At 40.6% G+C, this 22,702-nt stretch overlaps 1 protein-coding gene across 4 annotated transcripts in view; it reads right to left on the bottom strand.

Moving 5' to 3' along the window:
- Positions 1-219: 219 nt before the first annotated feature.
- LOC143298043 (unconventional myosin-VI-like) overlaps positions 220-22,702 on the bottom strand; it is an 80,318-nt gene continuing 57,835 nt past the window's right edge. For 2 of the 4 annotated variants that reach the window (XM_076610706.1, XM_076610704.1), the window contains exons 24-32: positions 22,292-22,368; positions 21,394-21,472; positions 20,356-20,405; positions 19,257-19,364; positions 17,650-17,753; positions 16,166-16,297; positions 15,082-15,099; positions 7,768-7,974; positions 220-6,729 (exon numbers count right to left, since the gene is read on the bottom strand). In XM_076610706.1, the coding sequence (XP_076466821.1) occupies positions 6,539-6,729; positions 7,768-7,974; positions 15,082-15,099; positions 16,166-16,297; positions 17,650-17,753; positions 19,257-19,364; positions 20,356-20,405; positions 21,394-21,472; positions 22,292-22,368 (966 nt within the window). In that variant the 3' untranslated portion in view covers positions 220-6,538. The remainder of the gene's footprint in view (positions 6,730-7,767; positions 7,975-15,081; positions 15,100-16,165; positions 16,298-17,649; positions 17,754-19,256; positions 19,365-20,355; positions 20,406-21,393; positions 21,473-22,291; positions 22,369-22,702) is intronic. The other 2 variants (XM_076610705.1, XM_076610707.1) reach the window with 2 other exon arrangements.

Below are 22,702 nucleotides of genomic sequence, written 5' to 3'. Positions count from 1 at the left end.
TCGACATGAGTATTTGATTACATGCACTCTATTCCTCTCTCATGTGCTCGTTCATGTGTGCAGGCACACACACACACACACACACACACACACAATGTGCACACACACACACAAACACACATGTGCACACACACACACACACACACATGCTTACACACACACATAGACGTCAAATCAATGAACAACAACACACGCATACACAAACACAACACACCAGACTCCATTCCTGACATCTTTATTCACATCTGCTGACAACAAGGGGTCGACAATAGCTACAATCTGCCCAGTACACACCATACACCAAACCAAACAGGACCGACAAAATATTCCTACAGCGCAAGCAAGAGAACAAACACAAAGAAGAGAAAGTAGAACACGTTTCCCAAACCACCTTGTTGATGTCTTTAGAACCAAGGGGGGAAAAAACCAACAAAAAAGGACCATGCATTCTGTAGGCTTAAGTTAACTCCATGTGAATATCAATCATTAAAAACTGACACCATATGGCATCCTTCATGAATCAGACTAGGCGTCTGAAAATAATCTTTTTGTGTTGTGAACAGTCCTCATTTTGTAAAAATAAAAAAAATAAAAAAGGAAAGAAATTAATTATAAATGATACACCCTACACAAGGAAAGCAAATGTTTCATAAGACAATCAGTATATCATTAATAAATATCTTAAACAATAAGTAATGTCAAGAAAAATAGCAAGTAAATAAACTGGAGAGGCCACAAACAAGAGAGAGAGAGACAGAGAGAGAGAGACAGAGAGAACTCAGATGTTTTATTGAAGGTAAAAGGATATGCTACAAGCTTTTTACCATGCCCTTGCCACAAAAAAAATCATTAAAAACAAAACAGGGAGAGAGAGAGAAAGAGACAAAGACACAGAGACAGACACAAATTCACAGACTGAATCACTGCCAAGATCAGCAAACAAAACTCTCAAAGCCAATGCACACACTGGCTCCTTGCAGCACGGAACAGCCAAGTGAAGACCACCTCCCCTCAAGGACCTCAAACACCAGCTATCCTCACTGCACCTTGTCACTGCACACCACCACATCAACTCACTGAGCTTCACGTGCTGCAGACATTCTAGTGTGATCCACATCTAGCTACTCATGGACTAGATGGTCTGAAATCATCAACAAAAAAAGAAAAGAAAGGACTGCGGTGCTGGGCATGAATCCTGGATCAATGCGGAGCGCACAGCCTGGCGTCGGTCCCGGATTGTTTCAGAACCCTAACCCTTGTCACTCTCCCGCAGCGACTGTGAAAGGGACAAGTGAAGATTAAATGACCATCCATCACTTGGACAGCCACCTTCTTGCCAATTCAACTTGAGTATGCTAGCTGCAGTGGAGTTTACTGGTCCCACGATCACTTTGACAGTACCATTCCGTCAGCAATACAAAACTGTGAGTTTCAAGGCAAGATGGGAAGATAGATGACAAATTTCTCTTATAAAATTGCGTGTACTGGGATCAGGAATCTGACAGTTGCTCTCGTCAGAAACCATGCGAAGCTCCGAGCTTCATACGGATCAACACCAATCTACTTTTAAAAAAGTAAAAAAGAGGAGAATCTATATCTAAGTAATTTTTTTATATTAAAAAATGGGGGGGAAAAAGAAAGAGACAAAAAAAACAACAAATCATCTTGTGTGAAACACTGTTTTCACGTGCAGAAGAACCTCACAAGAGAGGCTGGACAGAAGTGAACAACACCTGTGTGTCCTTCAAACAACCTGGCTCAGGCTGTGGCATGACGCGTCATCAAAAGAAAAGAAAACACAACATCTCTCCGCAATACGCCAACATTATTCACCTTTCACACGCCATCTCTCCCGATTCACTTCAGTGAAAACAATTACTGAAATACAAGCTGGATTACGTTGGGAAACTGCACTGGTGTTAGTGAAGTTCAATCATCTTTTGTGCTTTGTCACTATTATTTCATTTATTTATCTTTATGGTCAGGTAAGTGAATTGGCTATATGAAACCACACACAACATACAATAAGCTTCCTGATTCAGATGAACAGAAAGGAATCATTTTACTTTTTCTTGTGACTGATGGTCATACAGAAGCACAGTAAAATGCTGATCTGTCAAATAAAGAAGAGCAGAATATACATCCAGTATTCACAGAAAGTGCTTATTTGAATGGAAACAAATGCATAGAAGTCATCAGATATGTATCCTGTAAATGTACCTATCAAATCAGATCTATATGATGTAAACCAACCTATCACATTAATCAGATATGCATAACATCAATGAACCTAACAATATCACAAACATTAAAATAAAAAAAATTAAAAAAAAGAAGAAGAAGAAAAAAGAACTGTGCACCAACTTACAATGCAGTCAAACTGTATCTGAAAATGCTGAGATCTGGACACAAGATAGTAAGGCGATTTCAAGGCAATGAATGGTTCTGGACAGAAGAAAATTAACATGTGCAGATCTTGAACATGAATGGTAACAAACAAAAACCCCAGATACAAAGAAGGCGACATAAAGCGATTATGTGCCAAACTTCCAACAAGAATCACAGAATAAAGGTAACACTATACATGTCACATGTGCAAATATGTTTTTCAGATCATTCAATTCTTTATCAGGTGTTCTTTCTTTTTTATTTTTTTTTTACCCAAGGCCAGACCACAACTGGAGAAAAAGCAAAAGAAAAACATTAACCCAGTAGCTGCCCCCCCCTCCAGATCTGTTTGTAAAACTGAAAAGTTTAAAACCAATTCTCTTCACAAGATTCACTAATAGATGATATGTATTTTTCACTTATATTCAATAATAGATGATATGTATTTTTCATTTATATGAGCAAGGCAACAGAGATTTCATTATAACAGGATTCCTCATAATATCATAACAGAAAAAAGTCAGAAAGGAATCTTCTTGATATGTATATCCAAACAAATCTAAATTTCAAAGATAGTGTAACCCATGAATAAACTAGATGTTAACAGATTCATACCCCGAATGCATAATGGTATGTGACATGGTTTTCACAAACACTGTAAACATATGGTTTTCACTGACACTGTAAAAACAAAAGTCAGTAAAAATATGAATCACAAATGTCACTGGTCACATCACCACCACAGATCTTTGATCAAACAGACCAGGCTGTCATGACTCAAAAGATAACCATATAATTAGTTTTCAGCAATTATGATATCAAAACTTTATGAAGTTTTTCTTCAAATCACGTTCCCTTTTCCTCCAAGTTCTCTGCCATTGTGTTGAACTCATCTTCTTGTCTGAATAAAATCTGCATTGATTTTTGTCAGAAAGAAATGCAAATTCTCATGTTCACAACTGATAGAAGCATTTTGCTCTAAGTTCATGTCCATGCCCAACATGCCACTATTCCATTGCTTATTGATGATGTAAGTTGTGTTGCAAGCATCGGCTGTGAATGTGATCAGATCAAACTGTAACTGAAACAGGCCATATATGACAGATCTTATGTAAGACCTTACAGAAAAAAGGTTTATGAGCTACAGTGTCTTGGTAGTCACATGCTCTGTGGAGTCTCTCATCAGCATTTCAAATGAGCAGAGAAGAAGCAGACTTCATCTTTTGTTGGAGTGGGTCCTCAGTTGTGAATGAAGACGTATCCTGGATGTACACAACTGTCCACATGCATTGCTTGGAAAGGACTCTGGGGTCACAGTCAAATCAGAGGATATCTAACTGCTTATTCAATGTGGACTTTCTCCAAACCCCATGAAAAGACAATGATGTCCTTTGGGCCAAAGAATGTTTGTTTCTTTCAAATTAACTTTCCTTTATGATTTCAGTCTGTTATGCGCTGAAAGCACTACATGCATCTCAGAAGTCTTTGTTGTCACTGATTAAACAAACGACCCTTGAAGGACAACAGTCAATGTAAAAATTCTGCTGCTGAAAATTCATTTTAATTTGAATATTTTCATCCCAATCAAAAAACATCCGCTTACACTTCCAGTTTTTCTGGTCATCCACTGTAAGCTTTGTTTCTGACACAGCAACAATAACAAATTGTGAAAAACATATTTGGAACTGACAAAATGTGAGATGATCATCCACATGGCGGAACAATAGGAAATTTTTTTTTTAAACCATAACCAAAAAATCCTTCTGAATTCCTTTATCAAATCGTTCCCGGTTTGCCTGTGGAATGAACTATTGGGCTGGCTGACTAAAAAGATACATAGTTACATCGTGACACCTGGGCTAAGAGTGTTCCAATCACTCTTCAAATTCAGACAGCCTCCTGATGTGTCGATCTTCATCTCCTTCTCCCTCAATTCTGTGAAGAGTCACTGGAGCATCACACAGGAAAAAAAAACAACACTCACCAGGTCTGTTGGCTGTGTTTTAAAGCCTGAATATTTGCAAATGCTTTTTTCCCATCCATTCTACAATTTCGTCAGTCCATCATGTTTTTTCTTCTCTGTCTTCATCTCCATCTTCCTCCCTCAACAGTTCCTTGGGGGATTATTTTAGCAAGGCCACTGATCTTGTTACATGGACAAACCAACAGTCTTCTTTCCTTAACTGATGTCAGCAGATATACGATAGTCAGTTGTGTCCCACTATGACCATCAGAACGGCAGAGGAGGCAACTGCTGTTCCGACTATCTGGGCTAGAATTTGATTACAGTGGAGAGTGTCTTGCCCAAGTACATCCCCACTCTCTCGGCCAAGAGGGTTTTAGGACAGTCGGCGTTGCGATGGTTCCCAAACGACAACTAGCCCACAAGGCTGCAGCACTAAGAGCCAGTGTACTTTTGAGAGTCACAGTCCTTCACAAAAGACTAAGCTGTAAATGGTTTCCCATTGACTGAAGAAACCATTGATTACAGCTCTCACTTTGCTGTTGGCCCAAATGTAAACTTAGCAGATAATCATATGGTGGTGCTTGATGGACAGGCACACTTTTTCACTGGGCATATGATCAGTGTTATCTGATGCAATGACGCCTCATGTGCATGCACGGAAATGACAAAAACCTCAGCAGACAAAACAACAGTAATAGCAAACACTGATCTATCATTATCAACAGTGCGATTACGGTCTTCCCATCACCAGTGCTATAGAACATGTTAATCAAGCTTTAAAACTATGTCCATGAATTATTATTGATCTAGGTCACAGTGAGTGGATGGTTCAACAGCTGTTGAGACTATAACTCCTATTTATGGCTGATATGTATTTCCACAACAATTGTCTCAAAATAGTGGTACATAATCTTGAAAAAAACCCGTCATAATTCAGAACATTCAGAACACATCAAACTGTTTGGAATCTGGAGTAAAACTTATGAAATTTCAGTGTATCAAAAGTGTAAATAGCTCCACAAAAGAGAACCACAACAGTGCGGAAAAAGAACAAAAACAAACTCTCATCCAATTAATCCAAAACTAGAAGCAACAAGGCCAAAAAGCTCAACTACGACACAACCACTTCCACATATTAATAAATGAAATCTAAGTTGTTGTTTTTTGTGACCAGGCAAAATAAATAACAAAGAATGAAACAGAGCCACGCATCCAAAAGAGCAATAATGAACACATTATCAAACAAACGTACCACCACAAACTGTTGTTCCATCGTCCATACAACATTTACACTAACAAATCCAAACTATGAAAAAATGCTTTTCTTGGCAACAGCCTTTTACATTTTGTTCCATTTTAATCAAGGCTAATACGAGGCAGCCACAAAGAAGATCTATAATTTGAAAAAGAAATCTCCCACAGGAAAAAAAACAAACCTTGCTAAAAAAAGCATTCATAGTTTGCTAATTAAAAACTATTCTAAAGTATTCCACTGCAAGAGTGGCAATAATCTATAACAGCCAAAATAAATCAATGAATCAATGTAAAACCCTTATCACCGCTGTTTCAATAATGGTAATATAACCACCATTGCTTCTGTAAAAGTAATGCAATCCCCACTCTTTCAACAATGGTAATATAACCAACACTGTTTCAATAATGCTAATATTCTACAACAGCCAAAAATCAATAAATAAATCAAAAACAATCACCACCAATGTTTTAAACACATACACAAAAAACCTGAAAGTGGTTTTGGTCCAAAAAGGTAGAAAAGGAGACAGATGCAGATTAGTGGCTGTAAAGAAACAAAGGAATGTAAACTGTCCATTAAGTTGTAAATGCAAAAGAATGTAAAAATCACCTCAACATGGAAACACAATGGTTTTACTCTGAAATAAAAAAACAACCAACAAACAAACGTATCTTTTCAAAACAACACATTGTTGGAATGTAATAGCGAACACAGAAAAACAACAACACAACAAATTTATCACACTTGTTAGAAGGAAAGAACACAAGGCAAAGCATTGTAGCCAATATAGCACAAAGGTTTACAAAACAATTACAACCCTACCACACCGAACGTCATGACATGATGGACCCCCCCTCCTCCACCCCACCTCCCCCAACACTCCTGCTAAAGTACTTTCTTGGATCGTTGGTGGTCTACGCTGCCGCTGTCTACTTGGCTATACCCAGCTTCCCCTGCAGGAACTTGGAGGAAACCTTACTGGCGTTCTTCTTCAGGTAGTCACCTCCCTTGTTCTTCTGCCAGTCGTCTTCAAACTCATTTTCCAGAATCTCTGCTCCCTTCTTGCGAGTGAGGCCTGTCTCTTCCAGGCTCAGCTCGCACATCTGCATGTCGTCCACACCTGTTGCGAAAAAAGACGAATTTCTGTGAATTTACAGGCAATAAAGTTGTATCTTGTCTCGTCTTGTCTTGTCTTGTCTTGAAGAAGCAAAACTGAGTCAGCACTATGGGTTGAAACAACTGGCTGGTTTGTCTGTCTTCTGTTTTCACTGTTGTCAGTGAGGCCTCAAATTGTCAGCCATGGAGGTGAGAAGAAAGTCTGGAGAAAGAGCAGAAAGGGGCAAATACTGGAGAAGAGGGAGAGAGGAGACAGTAAGGAGGGAATGTGAGAGAGACAGAGACAGAGAGAGAGAGAGAGAGAGAGAGAGAGAGAACAAAGGGACAAACATTTTTCTAAAGGTAAAAAAGGAAAAAGCACATTTGGCTTGTTTTCATCCTGCCCTCATAATAAGCGGAAAATATAACAAAGCATGGAATACAATGCATATAACATGAAAATAATAAATTTTGAATTTAGTTAAAAAGATTATTAAAAAAAACACACCAAAAAACATAAATAATGCATAAATATTACTTACAACAGAGAGAGGGTGTGTGGGGGGGGAGGTGGGGGGGGGGGAGCGGGGCAGGGGGGCATAGAGAGACTGAGAACAAAATTAACAGAGGTAAGGAAAAGACGAGCAGAAAACAAGATGACAAATTAATCCAATAACACGTTGCAAAAAACAAACAGCCTCATCCAAAAGATAGTTTATCAGGCAGACATGATCAATTTCTTGCCAACTCACAAAAGGTCAGCGACAGTAATGAAAGCCCCCTACTATCATTCCTTGAACCAAAACAACTCTTTTCTTTATCTAATTTTTGTAATAAAAAAAAGCCTCCATATTATTTTGCTGTCAATCACTGATATCTGATAATCAATTTTTCCAAATCTTATTCGCCATATACACCCTCCCACTATCCCTATAAAAACAACACCACCACCAGAAAACAACAACAAAAGCGAAAAAAAAAAAAAAGAAGGAAAATAACCTAAGTAACAAAAACGAAACCAGCCACATCACCCTCTCTCTCTCTCTCTACTCAACCCACTCACCAGCAACAAGGATGATGGCGGGCTTGTTGGGGTAGATTTCCATCTGCCGGGCGATCCACTTGCCGTCAAAGTGGGCGTACCACATGCCGTGCTTGTCATTGTCATCACGGAACTCGTCAGCAGGGCGGGCAAAAGGGATCTTGAAATAGCGCTGGACAGCGTTCTTGTCTTGCTGGGCCTGCTGTCGCTGAGCCATCACTTTCTCCGCTGTCACACAGTTAAAAAAAAAAAGAAAAAAAGATTAACTCATTCCACTCCAGGTATGAATTAACTTGTACCATGATTACTTCCCCTGTGGACCGAGTATTCTTGTACCAGCACACTATTCTAATTTCATTCATTCTGCTTGGTACAGCTGGCATTATAAACTGATCCATTTAGGGATTCCGGAAGCATGAAAACGAAGCTTTGTTTGACCGATTAAATCAACAATTCTCCATCACTTTTCGACGTTTTAGTGAACCACCCTGTTTATTCTGCAGTGGTCTCATGGTGTGCTGGTCAAGGGGGGTTGCAGCAGGCATGTAGCTGTGGGGTAGAATGAGTTAAACGTCCCATATCCTTTCACAGCCACCAGACCAGTGAATTCATATCCACAATGTCTGGGGCTCAGCATGAGGCAGCAGGGCACAATCCTTTCCTTAGACCCCTTTAACCTTCCCAAACTGGTCAGGTACCCATTCACACGTGGCTGGAGTGAGGAAAATCTAAGTGCCTTTTCCCCCAAGCACACAACATCATGCTGAAACAGGGTCTCAAACCCTCATCACCGGTGAACACTGGATCAGAAGATCAAAGGCTGACTGACTCTGCAATAGTGCATTGTAAAGAAACGTCTCTCCAGTGGGGAGGTAAGGCCCTGTCTCCTGCATGACATACGGGTTCACTGACCACTATACTGCTGAGAAACACACAATCAAACACAGAACAGTGAGGCTGCCCCTAACACAAACTGAAGCAGTCTGGTGGTGTGGCTCTCACTGAAGACGGCTCCAACAATGTCTGGTGTTGTGGCTCTGATGGAAGAGGTCTCCAGCCATGTCAGGTGGTGTGGCTCTGATGGAAGAGGTCTCCAGCAATGTCTGGTGGTGTGGCTCTGATGGAAGAGGTCTCCAGCAATGTCTGGTGGTGTGGCCCTGATGGAAGAGGTCTCCAGCAATGTCTGGTGGTGTGGCTCTGATGGAAGAGGTCTCCAGCAATGTCTGGTGGTGTGGTCCTCATGGAAGAGGTCTCCAGCAATATCTGGTGGTGTGGTCCTCATGGAAGAGGTCTCCAACAATGTCTGGTGGTGTGGCTCTGATGGAAGAGGTCTCCAGCAATGTCTGGTGGTGTGGCCCTGATGGAAGAGGTCTCCAGCAATGTCTGGTGGTGTGGCTCTGATGGAAGAGGTCTCCAGCAATGTCTGGTGGTGTGGCTCTGATGGAAGAGGTCTCCAGCAATGTCTGGTGGTGTGGCCATGATGGAAGAGGTCTCCAGCAATGTCTGGTGGTGTGGTCCTCATGGAAGAGGTCTCCAACAATGTCTGGTGGTGTGGCTCTGATGGAAGAGGTCTCCAGCAATGTCTGGTGGTGTGGCTCTGATGGAAGAGGTCTCCAGCAATGTCTGGTGGTGTGGCTCTGATGGAAGAGGTCTCCAGCAATGTCTGGTGGTATGGCTCTGATGGAAGAGGTCTCCAGCAATGTCTGGTGGTGTGGCTCTGATGGAAGAGGTCTCCAGCAATGTCTGGTGGTGTGGTCCTCATGGAAGAGGTCTCCAGCAATGTCTGGTGGTGTGGTCCTCATGGAAGAGGTCTCCAGCAATGTCTGGTGGTGTGGCTCTGATGGAAGAGGTCTCCAGCAATGTCTGGTGGTGTGGCTCTGATGGAAGAGGTCTCCAGCAATGTCTGGTGGTGTGGCTCTGATGGAAGAGGTCTCCAGCAATGTCTGGTGGTGTGGTCCTCATGGAAGAGGTCTCCAGCAATGTCTGGTGGTGTGGCTCTGATGGAAGAGGTCTCCAGCAATGTCTGGTGGTGTGGCTCTGATGGAAGAGGTCTCCAGCAATGTCTGGTGGTGTGGCTCTGATGGAAGAGGTCTCCAGCAATGTCTGGTGGTGTGGCTCTGATGGAAGAGGTCTCCAGTAATGTCTGGTGGTATGGCTCTGATGGAAGAGGTCTCCAGCAATGTCTGGTGGTGTGGCTCTGATGGAAGAGGTCTCCAACAATGTCTGGCAGTGTGGTCCTCATGGAAGAGGTCTCCAACAATGTCTGGTGGTGTGGCTCTCATGGAAGAGGTCTCCAGCAATGTCTGGTGGTGTGGTCATTATGGAAGAGGTCTCCAGCAATGTCTGGTGGTGTGGCTCTCATGGAAGAGGTCTCCAGCAATGTCTGGCGGTGTGCCTCTGATGGAAGAGGTCTCCAGCAATGTCTGGTGGTGTGGCTCTCATGGAAGAGGTCACCAGCAATGTCTGGTGGTGTGGCCCTGATGGAAGAGGTCTCCAGCAATGTCTGGTGGTGTGGCCCTGATGGAAGAGGTCTCCAGCAATGTCTGATGGTGTGGCTCTGATGGAAGAGGTCTCCAGCAATGTCTGGTGGCGTGGCTCTCATGGAAGAGGTCTCCAGCAATGTCTGGTGGTGTGGATCTGCTGGAAGAGGTCTCCAGCAATGTCTGGTGGTGTGGCTCTGATGGAAGAGGTCTCCAGCAATGTCTGGTGGTGTGGCTCTCATGGAAGAGATCACCAGCAATGTCTGGTGGTGTGGCCATGATGGAAGAGGTCTCCAGCAATGTCTGGTGGTGTGGCCCTGATGGAAGAGGTCTCCAGCAATGTCTGATGGTGTGGCTCTGATGGAAGAGGTCTCCAGCAATGTCTGGTGGTGTGGCTCTCATGGAAGAGGTCTCCAGCAATGTCTGGTGGTGTGGATCTGATGGAAGAGGTCTCCAGCAATGTCTGGTGGTGTGGCTCTGATGGAAGAGGTCTCCAGCAATGTCTGGTGGTGTAGCTCTGATGGATCGAACCCACACCATTAAGGACTCTCTATATTGGCAGCTGAACATCTTAACCATTCTGCCACCTTCCTCCCACCTTCATTTTGGGAACCTGGAAGTATGTTCGGAACATTTTTTTGTTTGTTTGTTTTTAGGAATGCCCAGCTGATTGGTTCCCTTGTGTAAACACATGTGTTTGACTTGGGCTCAGCTTTATCACCTGCTTCTAGAAGTAAATTCTGAAGTGTGACTCACCACCCCAACCCTCACTCAGTACACCAAGTGCACACTTACAAGAAAGCTGATGGGTTGACTCTAACTAGCTGAAAAAGAGGCTGGAACAATTTTCATTTTCACATAACTTTGGGACTGCGTATGGTGGTAACAAAAAATTGGATGAAATCAGGACAGTTGGCACCACTGCATTATCAAGCTACTTTGCCAAAGTTCTACTGAAAAAAATGAAATAAAATAAAATAATAAAGATAAACCTCTGGTGACAGATGACTGTCAGACAACAGCCCAGTCATACAGAGAAAGCCACCAGGACAAGAAACTAATGTCAGAAAAGAAATCTGTTGTACATGTTGAATGTACACCCGAGTGTCAACCCTCAAACAACTGTAATAATTATTCCATGTGTGTGAGTGTGTGAGAGAGGAGTGTGTGTGACAGTAGTGTGAGAGAGAGAGGGGGGGGTGGAGAGTGGGAGAAAAAGAAAAGAATTTTAAATTTAGGCCTCAGCCACAAGTGACAGGGTTCATATGAACATTACTCAACTCAATGGAACAACGTAAGCAGAAAAGCATAAATACAGTTGATAAAACAAAAAATACACACAGAGAATTAGCGAGAAAGAGAATGAGAGAAAGAGTGTCTATGTGTGTGCACACATGCCTGCATATAGATATGCATGTGTGTGTGTGTGTGTGTGTGTGTGTGTGTGTGTGCATGATGCATGTGTCATGCAATCACTTACAAAAATAACAACCTGAACAATTCTTTAAACAAACTGCAGTCATCATCCACAACACAATTAATCCTGTAGATTAATTCTAGCCTCCAAATCATGATGCACACCTTACGCACAAGATGAAAATAACAACAATGGAACAAGCATAAAACTAAACTAATCCAAACAACAAACCATTTACAGCAAGGCATTAAATCAGCAATGAAAAATGTGCAAATCTAGACTCATCAGAACACAGTACATTTCACTTCACTTCCTAAATCTGTTCTTTTCTCATTCCTAGCAAACATTTTTGCCTTTTTCTGTGAGAGCTTGGTCCTTGAACCCAAGAATCCAGGATGACAGACAACTAATCCATAATTGTTCAGGTGTTGCAAATAATTACCACTTCACCATGCTAAATCCGGTCACCGGAGGCAAGCATACATGATCCCTTGCATGATGGGCACGATAGCCGAGTGGTTGAAGCGCTGGATTTTCAATCTGAGGGTCCCGGGTTCAAATCTCCTGGTGGGTAAAGGGTGGAGATTCTTCCGATCTCCCAGGTCAACATATGTGCAGACCTGCTAGTGTCTGAACCCCTTTTGTGTATATACGCAAGCAGAAGATCAAATACACGTGTTAAACATCCTGTAATCCATGTCAGCGTTCGGTGGGTTATGGCAACAAGAACATACCCAGCATGCACACCCCCAAAAGCGGAGTATGGCAGCCAACATGGTGGGGTAAAAACGGTCATTCATGTAAAAGCCCCCTTGTGTACATACGAGTGAATTTGGGAGTTGCAGCCCACGAACACAGAAGAAGATCCCTTGCCATTTGGGATGTTAATATAAAGTAAGATAAAAACCTGGGATACACAAATAAATGAAATATAGACAAGGGGCTACTCTTCACTCTTTGGTACCAGGCACCTCATGCAAAATCATTAGATCTTTAATATTAACAAATGTGACAGAATGGAAACACGCATGCACCCACAAGCACACACACACACACACACACACACACAAACACTCCTCACACACACACACACACACACACACACACACACACACTGAGTAAAATGATTATTCTGCATTACTTTTTTGAGAATCGACCAAGAGTGAGCAGAAAGAAAGAAACAAACACACATACACACACATACACACACACACTCAAATGCACACACACACACACCACATTCACACGAGATAACAACAACAACATAATTCCTCCCACACCCACACCATTTGTACACACCCATACCTGGATAATAAGAAAATTAAAAAATATGTACATGATGAAAACCATTCCAGGTACAAAACAATACAAACATTGATCATGCATTCGTACATAAATACACTGGAAAAAAAAAAGTTCAGATACAAATTACAAATCTGTTTATCACTTTTGAGACATCTGTTTATCACTTTTGAGACAATCACGCTCAGTAAGATACACAGGTCTCATAAATTAACATCATACAGGTGACAAATCAACAAGTTGGTTGTTATATGAAAAAAGGCATATCAACAGCAACATCAAGTTTTAAAGAAGGAAGCATGACACAGCAGTACAGTGGGATTAGTTGTGTTAAAGCAGTTGACAACCTCTCACTCAGTCTCCTAATGTTTTTTTTCTCTCTCCCTCATCCTCCACCCCCACCACCCATGTTTTTGTGATGCCTCCTCCTCATTAAACTGTCCTTTCCTGTTTCTTCTTCTTTTTCTTTGGAGAAGGGGTAAGGAGAAAATTATGCAGGTATACTTATTCGTCCATTTATTCATTTATTTATTTGTTTATTTTAACTCACTCAGTACGACCAGTCCTCTCTTCTCTTCTACACAGACCCCTCAGATGTCCAGTGGGTGTCTGAATGACCCAACCTTTAGCTTCCGTCGTCAGAATTGTGGTATTCTTTGTCAACATTCACCTCTTCAGTATAAGAGCCTTCCTCTTGCAATATTTTGATGATGGTAAGTGGGCTGAAACGCTGTTAACATTGTCTCTTTCGCCGTTCGTATGGAGAGAGTTAATCAATATATTTTTGCTTCCTGTACGTCTTTCTGGGCTTTCAAACTACGGCAGAATGCACACTTCATTTCCTCAGTACTCTGAACACACTGTGTTTATTCACTACATATTTTTATAAGATACAGGGAAAAAAACTGGACACAATCCCAAACCCAAGTGTGACGGATATCCCATACCTTAGGCAGCACTGCAGCCATGCTCAATCTGAATTGATGAATTCTCATTCACTTCCAAACTTTTCAGCTTCAGGGACAAACTTTACCCAAGACATTCAATTTACTGACAGCTTACGCATAACAACAAGGAGCATATTTTTTGTTTGCAGAGATCATATCACATCAGTGAATATACATTACAACTTTTTTTTTATAGAAAAAAAGCAAAAAAAATAAATAAATAAAAAGCATTTGTGTATGACTTGCATATAATGACAATAAGTGAACTTCTGTCCTCCTCAGATTGAAATATTCACAACCACAGTCCTAAAATCCCCCAACTTTTCCAAGTTTCTGTTTTTCCCTAATCTGCAGGATATTCTTTGGTTGATTTGATAAGCTCCCCTCCTTCCCTCCCTCCCCCAGACTTCACAGGTTTGTGTCAAAACAACAGTCAGCTGTTGAATAACTTTTGGTTTTTGTTGTGTTTTGGCAACATGTTGAACAATGAAGACAAAACTATCTAAAGATTGTTGAAAACAAAAATGACAACAATAAAGAGATTTTTTTTTTTAATTAAAAGGAATCAAAGGAAATGAAAATATTTCATTACTTATACATGTAATGAATTTGGTTATATCTTTTCAAAAACATGTAATGATCAGTTGTTGTTGGGTTTTTGTTTGTTTGTTTGTTTTTTTGCAATTGCTATTTTTTCCCTTGTTCTTTGGGGTTTTTTCATCAACTTTTTACCAGAGCCTATCTTTCTGGGTCTTTTTTTATGGAAATTTTTTTTTCTAATTATTTCTCATGGATCTTCTTCATAAACTGAAGAATGACTTAACACCACAATGCACAAACAAGAGGCAACGCTACTTTAACCAAAGCATCACTTCAGTCACTAGTCTGATACTGTGAGTCATAACAGTCTGATACACACGGTTAAACATCTGACTGTATCTAACACTGTGAGTCATAACAGTCTGATACACACGATTAAACATCTGACTGTATCTAACACTGTGAGTCATAACAGTCTGATACACACGGTTAAACATCTAACTGTATCTAACACTGTAAGTCATAAGTCTGATACACAGGGTTAAATATCTGACTGTATCTGACACTGCAAAGGGTAATAGTTTGACACACACGGTTACATGTCAGACATTTGCGAGTATCATGGGAGAAAAAAAAGCACCCTTCTCACCTTTCTGTGGAACAACTGCTTTCAGAACAAACAAGATCACATTATTTATCATCACCAAAAAATTGTAACCTCATTCTTTTCTATTCACTATGTAAACCATTAACTTGGAAATACTTCAGATTTTGCTCACGTTGTTTCTTTGCTTGACAATGACATTCTCTTCCCCACCCCACCCCCACCAAATTAACCGAAGCTGGTACATTGCAAATCAGAAAAGATTTTGACGTCATCATGATTCTTTTGCTTCAGAACTCATATCTCTGAAATTTCAAGGCATAGTTAATTTTTGGAAACAACAACATGGGCAATGTATGGAACAGGTTCATACATTCAATTTCATAAGCACACAGATCAATGAAGATCACCTGTTTGAAATCAAAAGCAAAAACAGTTATGCAAAAGCATGACGAATTGCTTCAGTTACTTCAGAGTTCATTGCTGTAAGCAGTGACTAATTAACATTTAAAACCTGTTTCAAGTCAAGAGTGAAAACATTTGGTGCAGAAGCATCACGATTTGCTTCAGTTAGTTCAGAGCTCATTGCGAGTTGTGAGAACTACAGATACTTGTTTTCAAAGCACAGAGCGAAAAAAACCCAACAAAACAGTTATGCAAAAGCCTTTATGATATAATCATGTTTCTAATAGTAAATACCAAGTTGACATATAAACCAGCTTTTCTACCACCACGAGCTGGAGAGGGGGTGGGATAGGGAGTAGGCTGGATGGGGAGCAGAGATAGGAAGGGTGGGAGTGGGGGTGAAGGAGGCTGGATTTACTGAGCTCACTGTGAATAACAGTAAGCCCACTTAACTGAACCAAGAAATAAATACTTATGCATAAACATTTACACACTGTAATTATGCCACAAATTTAAATATTAGGTAAAACTACACATGTAATGGTTCTTGAGGGAGTGTTGGTTGGGGGTGTGGGAAAGGGACTGGTTTTACTTTAGAGGTCATCATAATCAGCAAGAATAAAGTCTACTTGATCAAGCTCATATGAAACAACAGTCGCCCCCCAAGCATACAACACAGCAGCAATCCAATAAATCTCAACGTCACACAGACAGGGGGACATACCTGCATCCGCCACGGATTTGGGGGCACGCTGCTCTCCCTTGTCGGTGCGCCTCTTGTTCTTGGACTTCCAGGCATGGTAGACCTTCAGGCGGCGATGGAACTCCTCACGACAGGCATCCAGCAGCTCCAGATCTGAACAGGGAACAAATCAATGGTCATCCAGTGAATCCAGGGCAGAGATGCTAATGAAATCTTGGCAGTGTCAAGACTGTTGAAATTCTTCAACAAATTTTGGACAAACACTAGGTGTACAATAATAAGATAAAGCTTAGAAACCAATAGCTCATGTTTTAATGGACATTACTTATTTTACAATCCAACATAATAACTTCATAAAATATATGTACATTAAGCATAATGGTGCATCAATATAATTTCCCTTACTTGTTCATATATGCTTATGTGCACACAATTTAGTACACATTATATAATTACACACAAATAACACATACATATCATATCATATAAATATAGCACAGTATGCACAAATTACACATTATGTATATATTTGCAAACAAATAAAAAAAAAAACCCAACATGTTATGGAAAGCAAGGGTTTTACTCCTGTCCTACTGTGACTCCCAAACTAATCATTTTCAATTTTTGCATTTTTTTATGTTTTTATTCCAACATTCCTTGTGGTGATATCTTTCCTTCACACAGAAAGATTCTTTAGTCTTTGGTTTGTTAGTTCCATTCGGGTTTAACTCTTTCGCTGCCCTAGGTGACATTGAGGGGTCGTGTTAAAGGGACCATTTTTCACATTGTAACAAAGCTTGACAACTGCAGTTAACTTTCCCACACAACAGAAAACTGACAAACCTTCCCCCCCTGACGAAATTTGAAGTCAACAAGTCCACTGTGTTGTTCTGATTTGAACCGAACTGCATGAAATAGAGCATCAGGTCTAAAATATTTGGCCCTGGGGAGTGTTTTTCATAAAGAAACTTGGCGAAGAAAGAATTAACGCTGATGCCCGCCTCAAGTGATATGGCCAGCAGAATCAACATCCTGGCAAACTTGGGGGCGGGGAGGGCACCTGTCTATCTAACACTGCCTTGACACCCACAACAAGGCCAATACTTTGAGACAGGCAGCATTGATGCCAATTTTCACAATGTGCGTCTTTGACCTGAAATTCTTCAGACTATCAGCAGAGGGCAGTTTGACTCTTTCACTGCCATAGGACAACTTAAATTGACTAGACAGTGCAACGCCATAGGCGACTTTTGTCGACATCGAGGGGTCATGTTGATAAGACCATTTTTCACACTGTAACAAAACTTGACAGCTGCAGCCAGTTTCCCACCAATAGAACAATGACTAACCTTTGCCCCCTGACTGAGTTTGAAGTGAACAAGTTAACATTGTGTTGTTCTGACATGAACCGAAGCCTGTGACTGAGAGTATTGTTTCTAAAATATTTGGCGTTGGGGAGTGTTTTCCAACAGAAACTTGGTGGAAGAGTTAAGCAGTGCACTGACCACAAGAGGTGTTGATTGCGTCCCGTAGTTCAGCGTACTTCCATTTCTGCAGGTCGTATTTCTTGTTGGCTGCGGCCTGCTGCATGGCACGCACAGCTTCCGACCTGACACAGAGAGAACAGTGAATAAATCACAACACTAATGCACTGAAAAAGAGCCACACAAAAGTCAAATTCTGTAAACCAAGCAGCATCTACCTATATCTGTCCCACACACAGTAGAGATTGCCACTCAAGCATCAGTCTACACAGCCACAGCAGGAAGTGCAATGCCCGGCAGTGACTACATTTCTGGTGCAGCCATCGTCTCTCAAGACCGAAGGAGGCTGACGACGACGACACACAGCAAACAGTAAATAATATACAACACTGACACAGAGATAAACCAGTAAACAAAATATGACTAGAACAGTAAACAATATACAACACTGACACAGAATAAAGAGTAGATAATATAAAGCAATTACACAGACTAAACAGAAAATGATATTCAAGACTTGACACGGAGAAAACAGTAGATAATATACAACACTGATACAGACTAAACAGAAAATAATATACAACACTGATACAGAATGAACAGTAAATAATTTGCAACACTGACACAGAATGAACAGTAAATAATATACAACACTGACACAGAAAGAACAGTACCCGCAAATATTATACAACACTGACACAGAGATAGAACAGTAAACAATATACAACACTGACACACAGCAAACAGTAAATAATATACAACACTGACACAGACTAAGCAGTAGATAATACAAAACATACAGACTAAACAGAAAACAATTTACAACACTGACACAGAGATAGAACAGTAAACAATTTACAACACTGACACATAATATACATACAGAAAATAATATACAACACTGACACAGAGAAAACAGTGGATAATAGAAAACACTTACACAGACTAAACAGAAAATAATATACAACACTGACACACAGTAAACAATAAACGATATACAACACTGACACAAAATCAACAGTACAGGTGAATACTATACAACACTGACACAGAATGAACAGTACAGGTGAATACTATACAACACTGACACAGAATGAACAGTAAACAATAAACGATATACAACACTGACACAGAATGAACAGTAAACAATAAACAATGTACAACACTGACACATTGAGGACAGTAAACAAAGCAACACAGACATAGAGAGTGGGTTGACAGGCGTTCTGATTCATACACAAATAAAAGCAAAAAATAATAATAAAGTTCATTTCCAAAAACTTCATCTTTTCTTGCTCTCTCTCTCCCTCTCTCTCTCTCTCTCTCTCACAGTATCTGTCTCTCTCTGTATCTGTCTGTCTACCCCTCTCTCTTTCCCACCAGCCGTAGTGGACTGAACTGCTTCGAACAGATGAAAAAGAGACTCAAAACAAGGACATGAGCCTGTACACACAAACAAACACACACCTAAACACCCACACTCACATACACACACACACACACACCTAAACACCCACACTCACACACACACACACCTATACACCCACACCCACACTCAAACACACGCTCACACCCACACACACACAGAGTCCAACGTGACAACACGACACACAACCCGAGTGGCATACCTGGGCAGTGGAGGGGGCAGATTGATGTCCTCCACAGCGTTCTGATCCTCCATGGCCAGACGCAGCGCCAGCTCCCTGTCTCTGTGCTCCTGGTCCAGCTGGGCCTGCCTGGGGACAGCGGGGGGGTGGGGGTGGGGGGAACACACAGGTGAGACAGCTGAGGTGCTCAGGCTCCACCTACCTTAACGCACCTACACTCGTCGCGGTAAACAGGTAAACAATAAGCTAGAAATTCATTTAACTAGAAGGACAACACAAAATGTGCCTCATCTTCTTTCATATTATTAAATAATGGCCAAATTAGATACACTTTAGTAAAAATATTTATTGTGCACAGAAATTTCAGACTCCTACCCTGAACCTTGTATTAAATGTAAGGTGTGTATTTTAAGTCAACATTAATAATATTAATAATAGTAATAATAATAATAATAACTGGACATTTATCAGCACTTCCCTCATTGCAGAAAGCACTTTACAATCCACACACACATGCCTATGGAACACACTCAGTCCTCAACTCACAATCATGCACAATAAACATATATATGCGCATACAAACTTGTACACACAATAAATAATACATACTTACATACATGCATGCATGCATCCATCCATATATTGAACGCACACACAATACAGTGTTACATTAAATAAATTCTATCTTCAGGTACAGTGCATAATGTTCTCTCTAAATATATTAAACCTGCCGCTATTTTTTACATGAAAATACCATTCTTGTCATCTACATAAGACTAATATTTCTATTTAAAGAGAGCGAGCAGGGAGACTTGGAGTGACAGGATAATAACAATGATGTATAACACTCTATGCAGAAAACTGCTCAAAGTGCTTTACAAAACATGATATCATGCACAACACACCACATCAATGTTACATACACACGCCAAAATGTAACTGGAGAACTATACACATGCATAAACATAACATGTACGATCTTATAAACATACATTCAGACACATACATACATACCCGCTCCCCTGCCAACACATGCATACACACACACACAAACACACACACATGCATACACACACACACACAAACACACACACACACACTGCGCGGCTGTGACACATACCTCTGGGCTTGCTCCTTGGCTTGTTTGGCCAGCTCTGCTTGTAGGGCCTCCTGGCAACCACAATATAGCACAGGCATTGAATACTCTTGTGTGTATGTGAGAGAGAGAGAGTGTGTGTGTGAGTGTGTTTTGTGTGTGTGTGTGTGTGTGTGTGTGTGTGTGTGTGTATGTGTGTGTGTGCATGTGCGCATGCGTGTGTGTGTGTGCATGCATAACTGCATGCATGAACACTTGTGAGCGTGTGTGTGCAAATATTTGTCTGAATTTATGTGCGTGGGTATTTGGTATTATGATCACATGGATGATATATGGACATTAACTATGTGGTTCAGGTGACGGCACATTGTACACACAGGAGTGCCAGTAAGAGTGATAGAAAGTTTACTTCTGATTACGATTTTTATGCAAGAATTTGCTTTTGTGATGTGCCTTGAACATTATCGTTTTTTGGTGTGTTTTTTTTAATTATTTTTTTTTAAACTGAAGGACATGATAGAAACAAAACATCATTATCATTAGGATCATTATTATCATATCATTGTCTGTCAGTATGTGCGTGTACCTAACCTACTTACTCCGTCAGCATACATAGGTGTTTCACCTAAATACTTTCAATCACTTTACACATGTATAATACATGTATAACTTCCATCAATGAATACATTTATCAAAAATAATCAGCATGAAGTCTTTGAGTAAGGCATTATAATTATGCCAACACTAAAGTCTTTGCAGAATTTAAGGTAACATTTTAAATCAATATTATCATGTTCTGGTGGAAAGCTTTCTCTTCACACACAAACACTGCTGTACAAGCATACACCATCTATCCTCAGTGAAGTTAACTGCATACTATGAATAATTTATTTTTGTGTGTGAGGGGGGTTTATTTCCAGAAATACAGATTTCCCAAGCTTTATACTAATTGTTCTCATGGAGACTGAGGATGAATTCTTTTTTTTTTTTTCATAAACATTTTATAGAGAGCTGTTTTAAGATATACGAATAAAAAATAAAAATTAAAAAAACCCAACTCACAGCTGCCTTTCTGTCTTCCTCTTCCTGTTTCTTCCGAGCGTCCTCCTCCTTCTTCCTCTTCATTTCCATCTCCGCTTTCCTGGAACAGAAAACCGCCGCTGGTCAAAACGATTTCTTCACATGGAATCACCAAATACTTCTTTGCTCAGGTCACTACCAACAGTGTGTTTTTTACAGTCCGTTACAACAGATACCCTGACCCCACCCTGATAATTATCTTCAACAACATTTCCAATGCTTGATATACCACTTGCAGTCTTTAAACTATTTGTATACTATCGAACCACCAAACACAAAAAGTTTCTTACAGTCGGTTACTCTTGGTAGTATACCCGACACCATCCCAATATCTTCAAAAGCATTTTCAAAGCTTGATAAACCACCTGAAGTCTTTAAACTACTTGTAAACTATCTAACCAATGAACAGTATCTTTATTACAGTCTGTTACTCTTAACAGTATCCATCCCCACCCTGGTATCTGCCGACAGCATTTTCAAAGCTTGATATACAAGCTTGTAGTCTTTAAACTAACTGTTACCATGGAACCAATGAACAATATGTTCATTACAGTCTGTTACTCTTAGCAGTACCGCCACACCATCCCAGTATTTTCTGACAGCATTTTAAGTGCTTGATACACTACTTGCAGTCTTCAAACTATTTGTATACTATCGAACCAACAAACAATATGTTTCTTATATTCTGTAACTCTTAACAGAACCCCATCCTACCCTGATATCTTCCGATAGCATTTTCAATGCTTGATATACCACATGTAGTCTTCAAACTATTTGCATACGATGGGACCAAGAACGCAACTCTTGCAATGTACCATGTACAAGTAATGACTCACATCCAGAAAATTTCTGCCATGTTTATCATTTGTGTCCAACTCACAGTTTTCTTTGCTCCTCCTCCTCTCTGCGTTTCCTCTCCTCCTCTTCCTTCCTCTTCCTCTCTTTCTCCATCTCTTCCTGCAAGTTCAGGAACAAGTAAAAATGTCAGTGTGTATTTATACTCCTGACTGAGTACATAGGAAAGCTCCCTTCATCTGGAAGGGGTACCCCCACTGTGGTACACAGACTGGTTTTGAACACAGTTTGACGGGCGCAACATCTGAGTGGTTAAAGAGCTGGACTTTCAATCTGAGGGTCCCAGGTTCAAATCACAGTAATGGCGCCTGGTGGGTAAGGGTGGAGATTTTTCCGATCTCCCAGGTCAACATGTGTGCAGACCTGCTTGTGCCTGAATGTGTGTATTCGCAAGCAGAAGATCAAATACAAACGTTAAAGATCCTGTAATCCATGT

The sequence above is a fragment of the Babylonia areolata genome, chromosome 23 (assembly GCF_041734735.1).
Source record: "Babylonia areolata isolate BAREFJ2019XMU chromosome 23, ASM4173473v1, whole genome shotgun sequence".
NCBI classification, from domain to species: domain Eukaryota; kingdom Metazoa; phylum Mollusca; class Gastropoda; order Neogastropoda; family Buccinidae; genus Babylonia; species Babylonia areolata.
The sequence above is the reverse complement of the archived record's forward strand: the minus strand, read 5'-3'. Positions and strand labels throughout refer to the sequence as shown.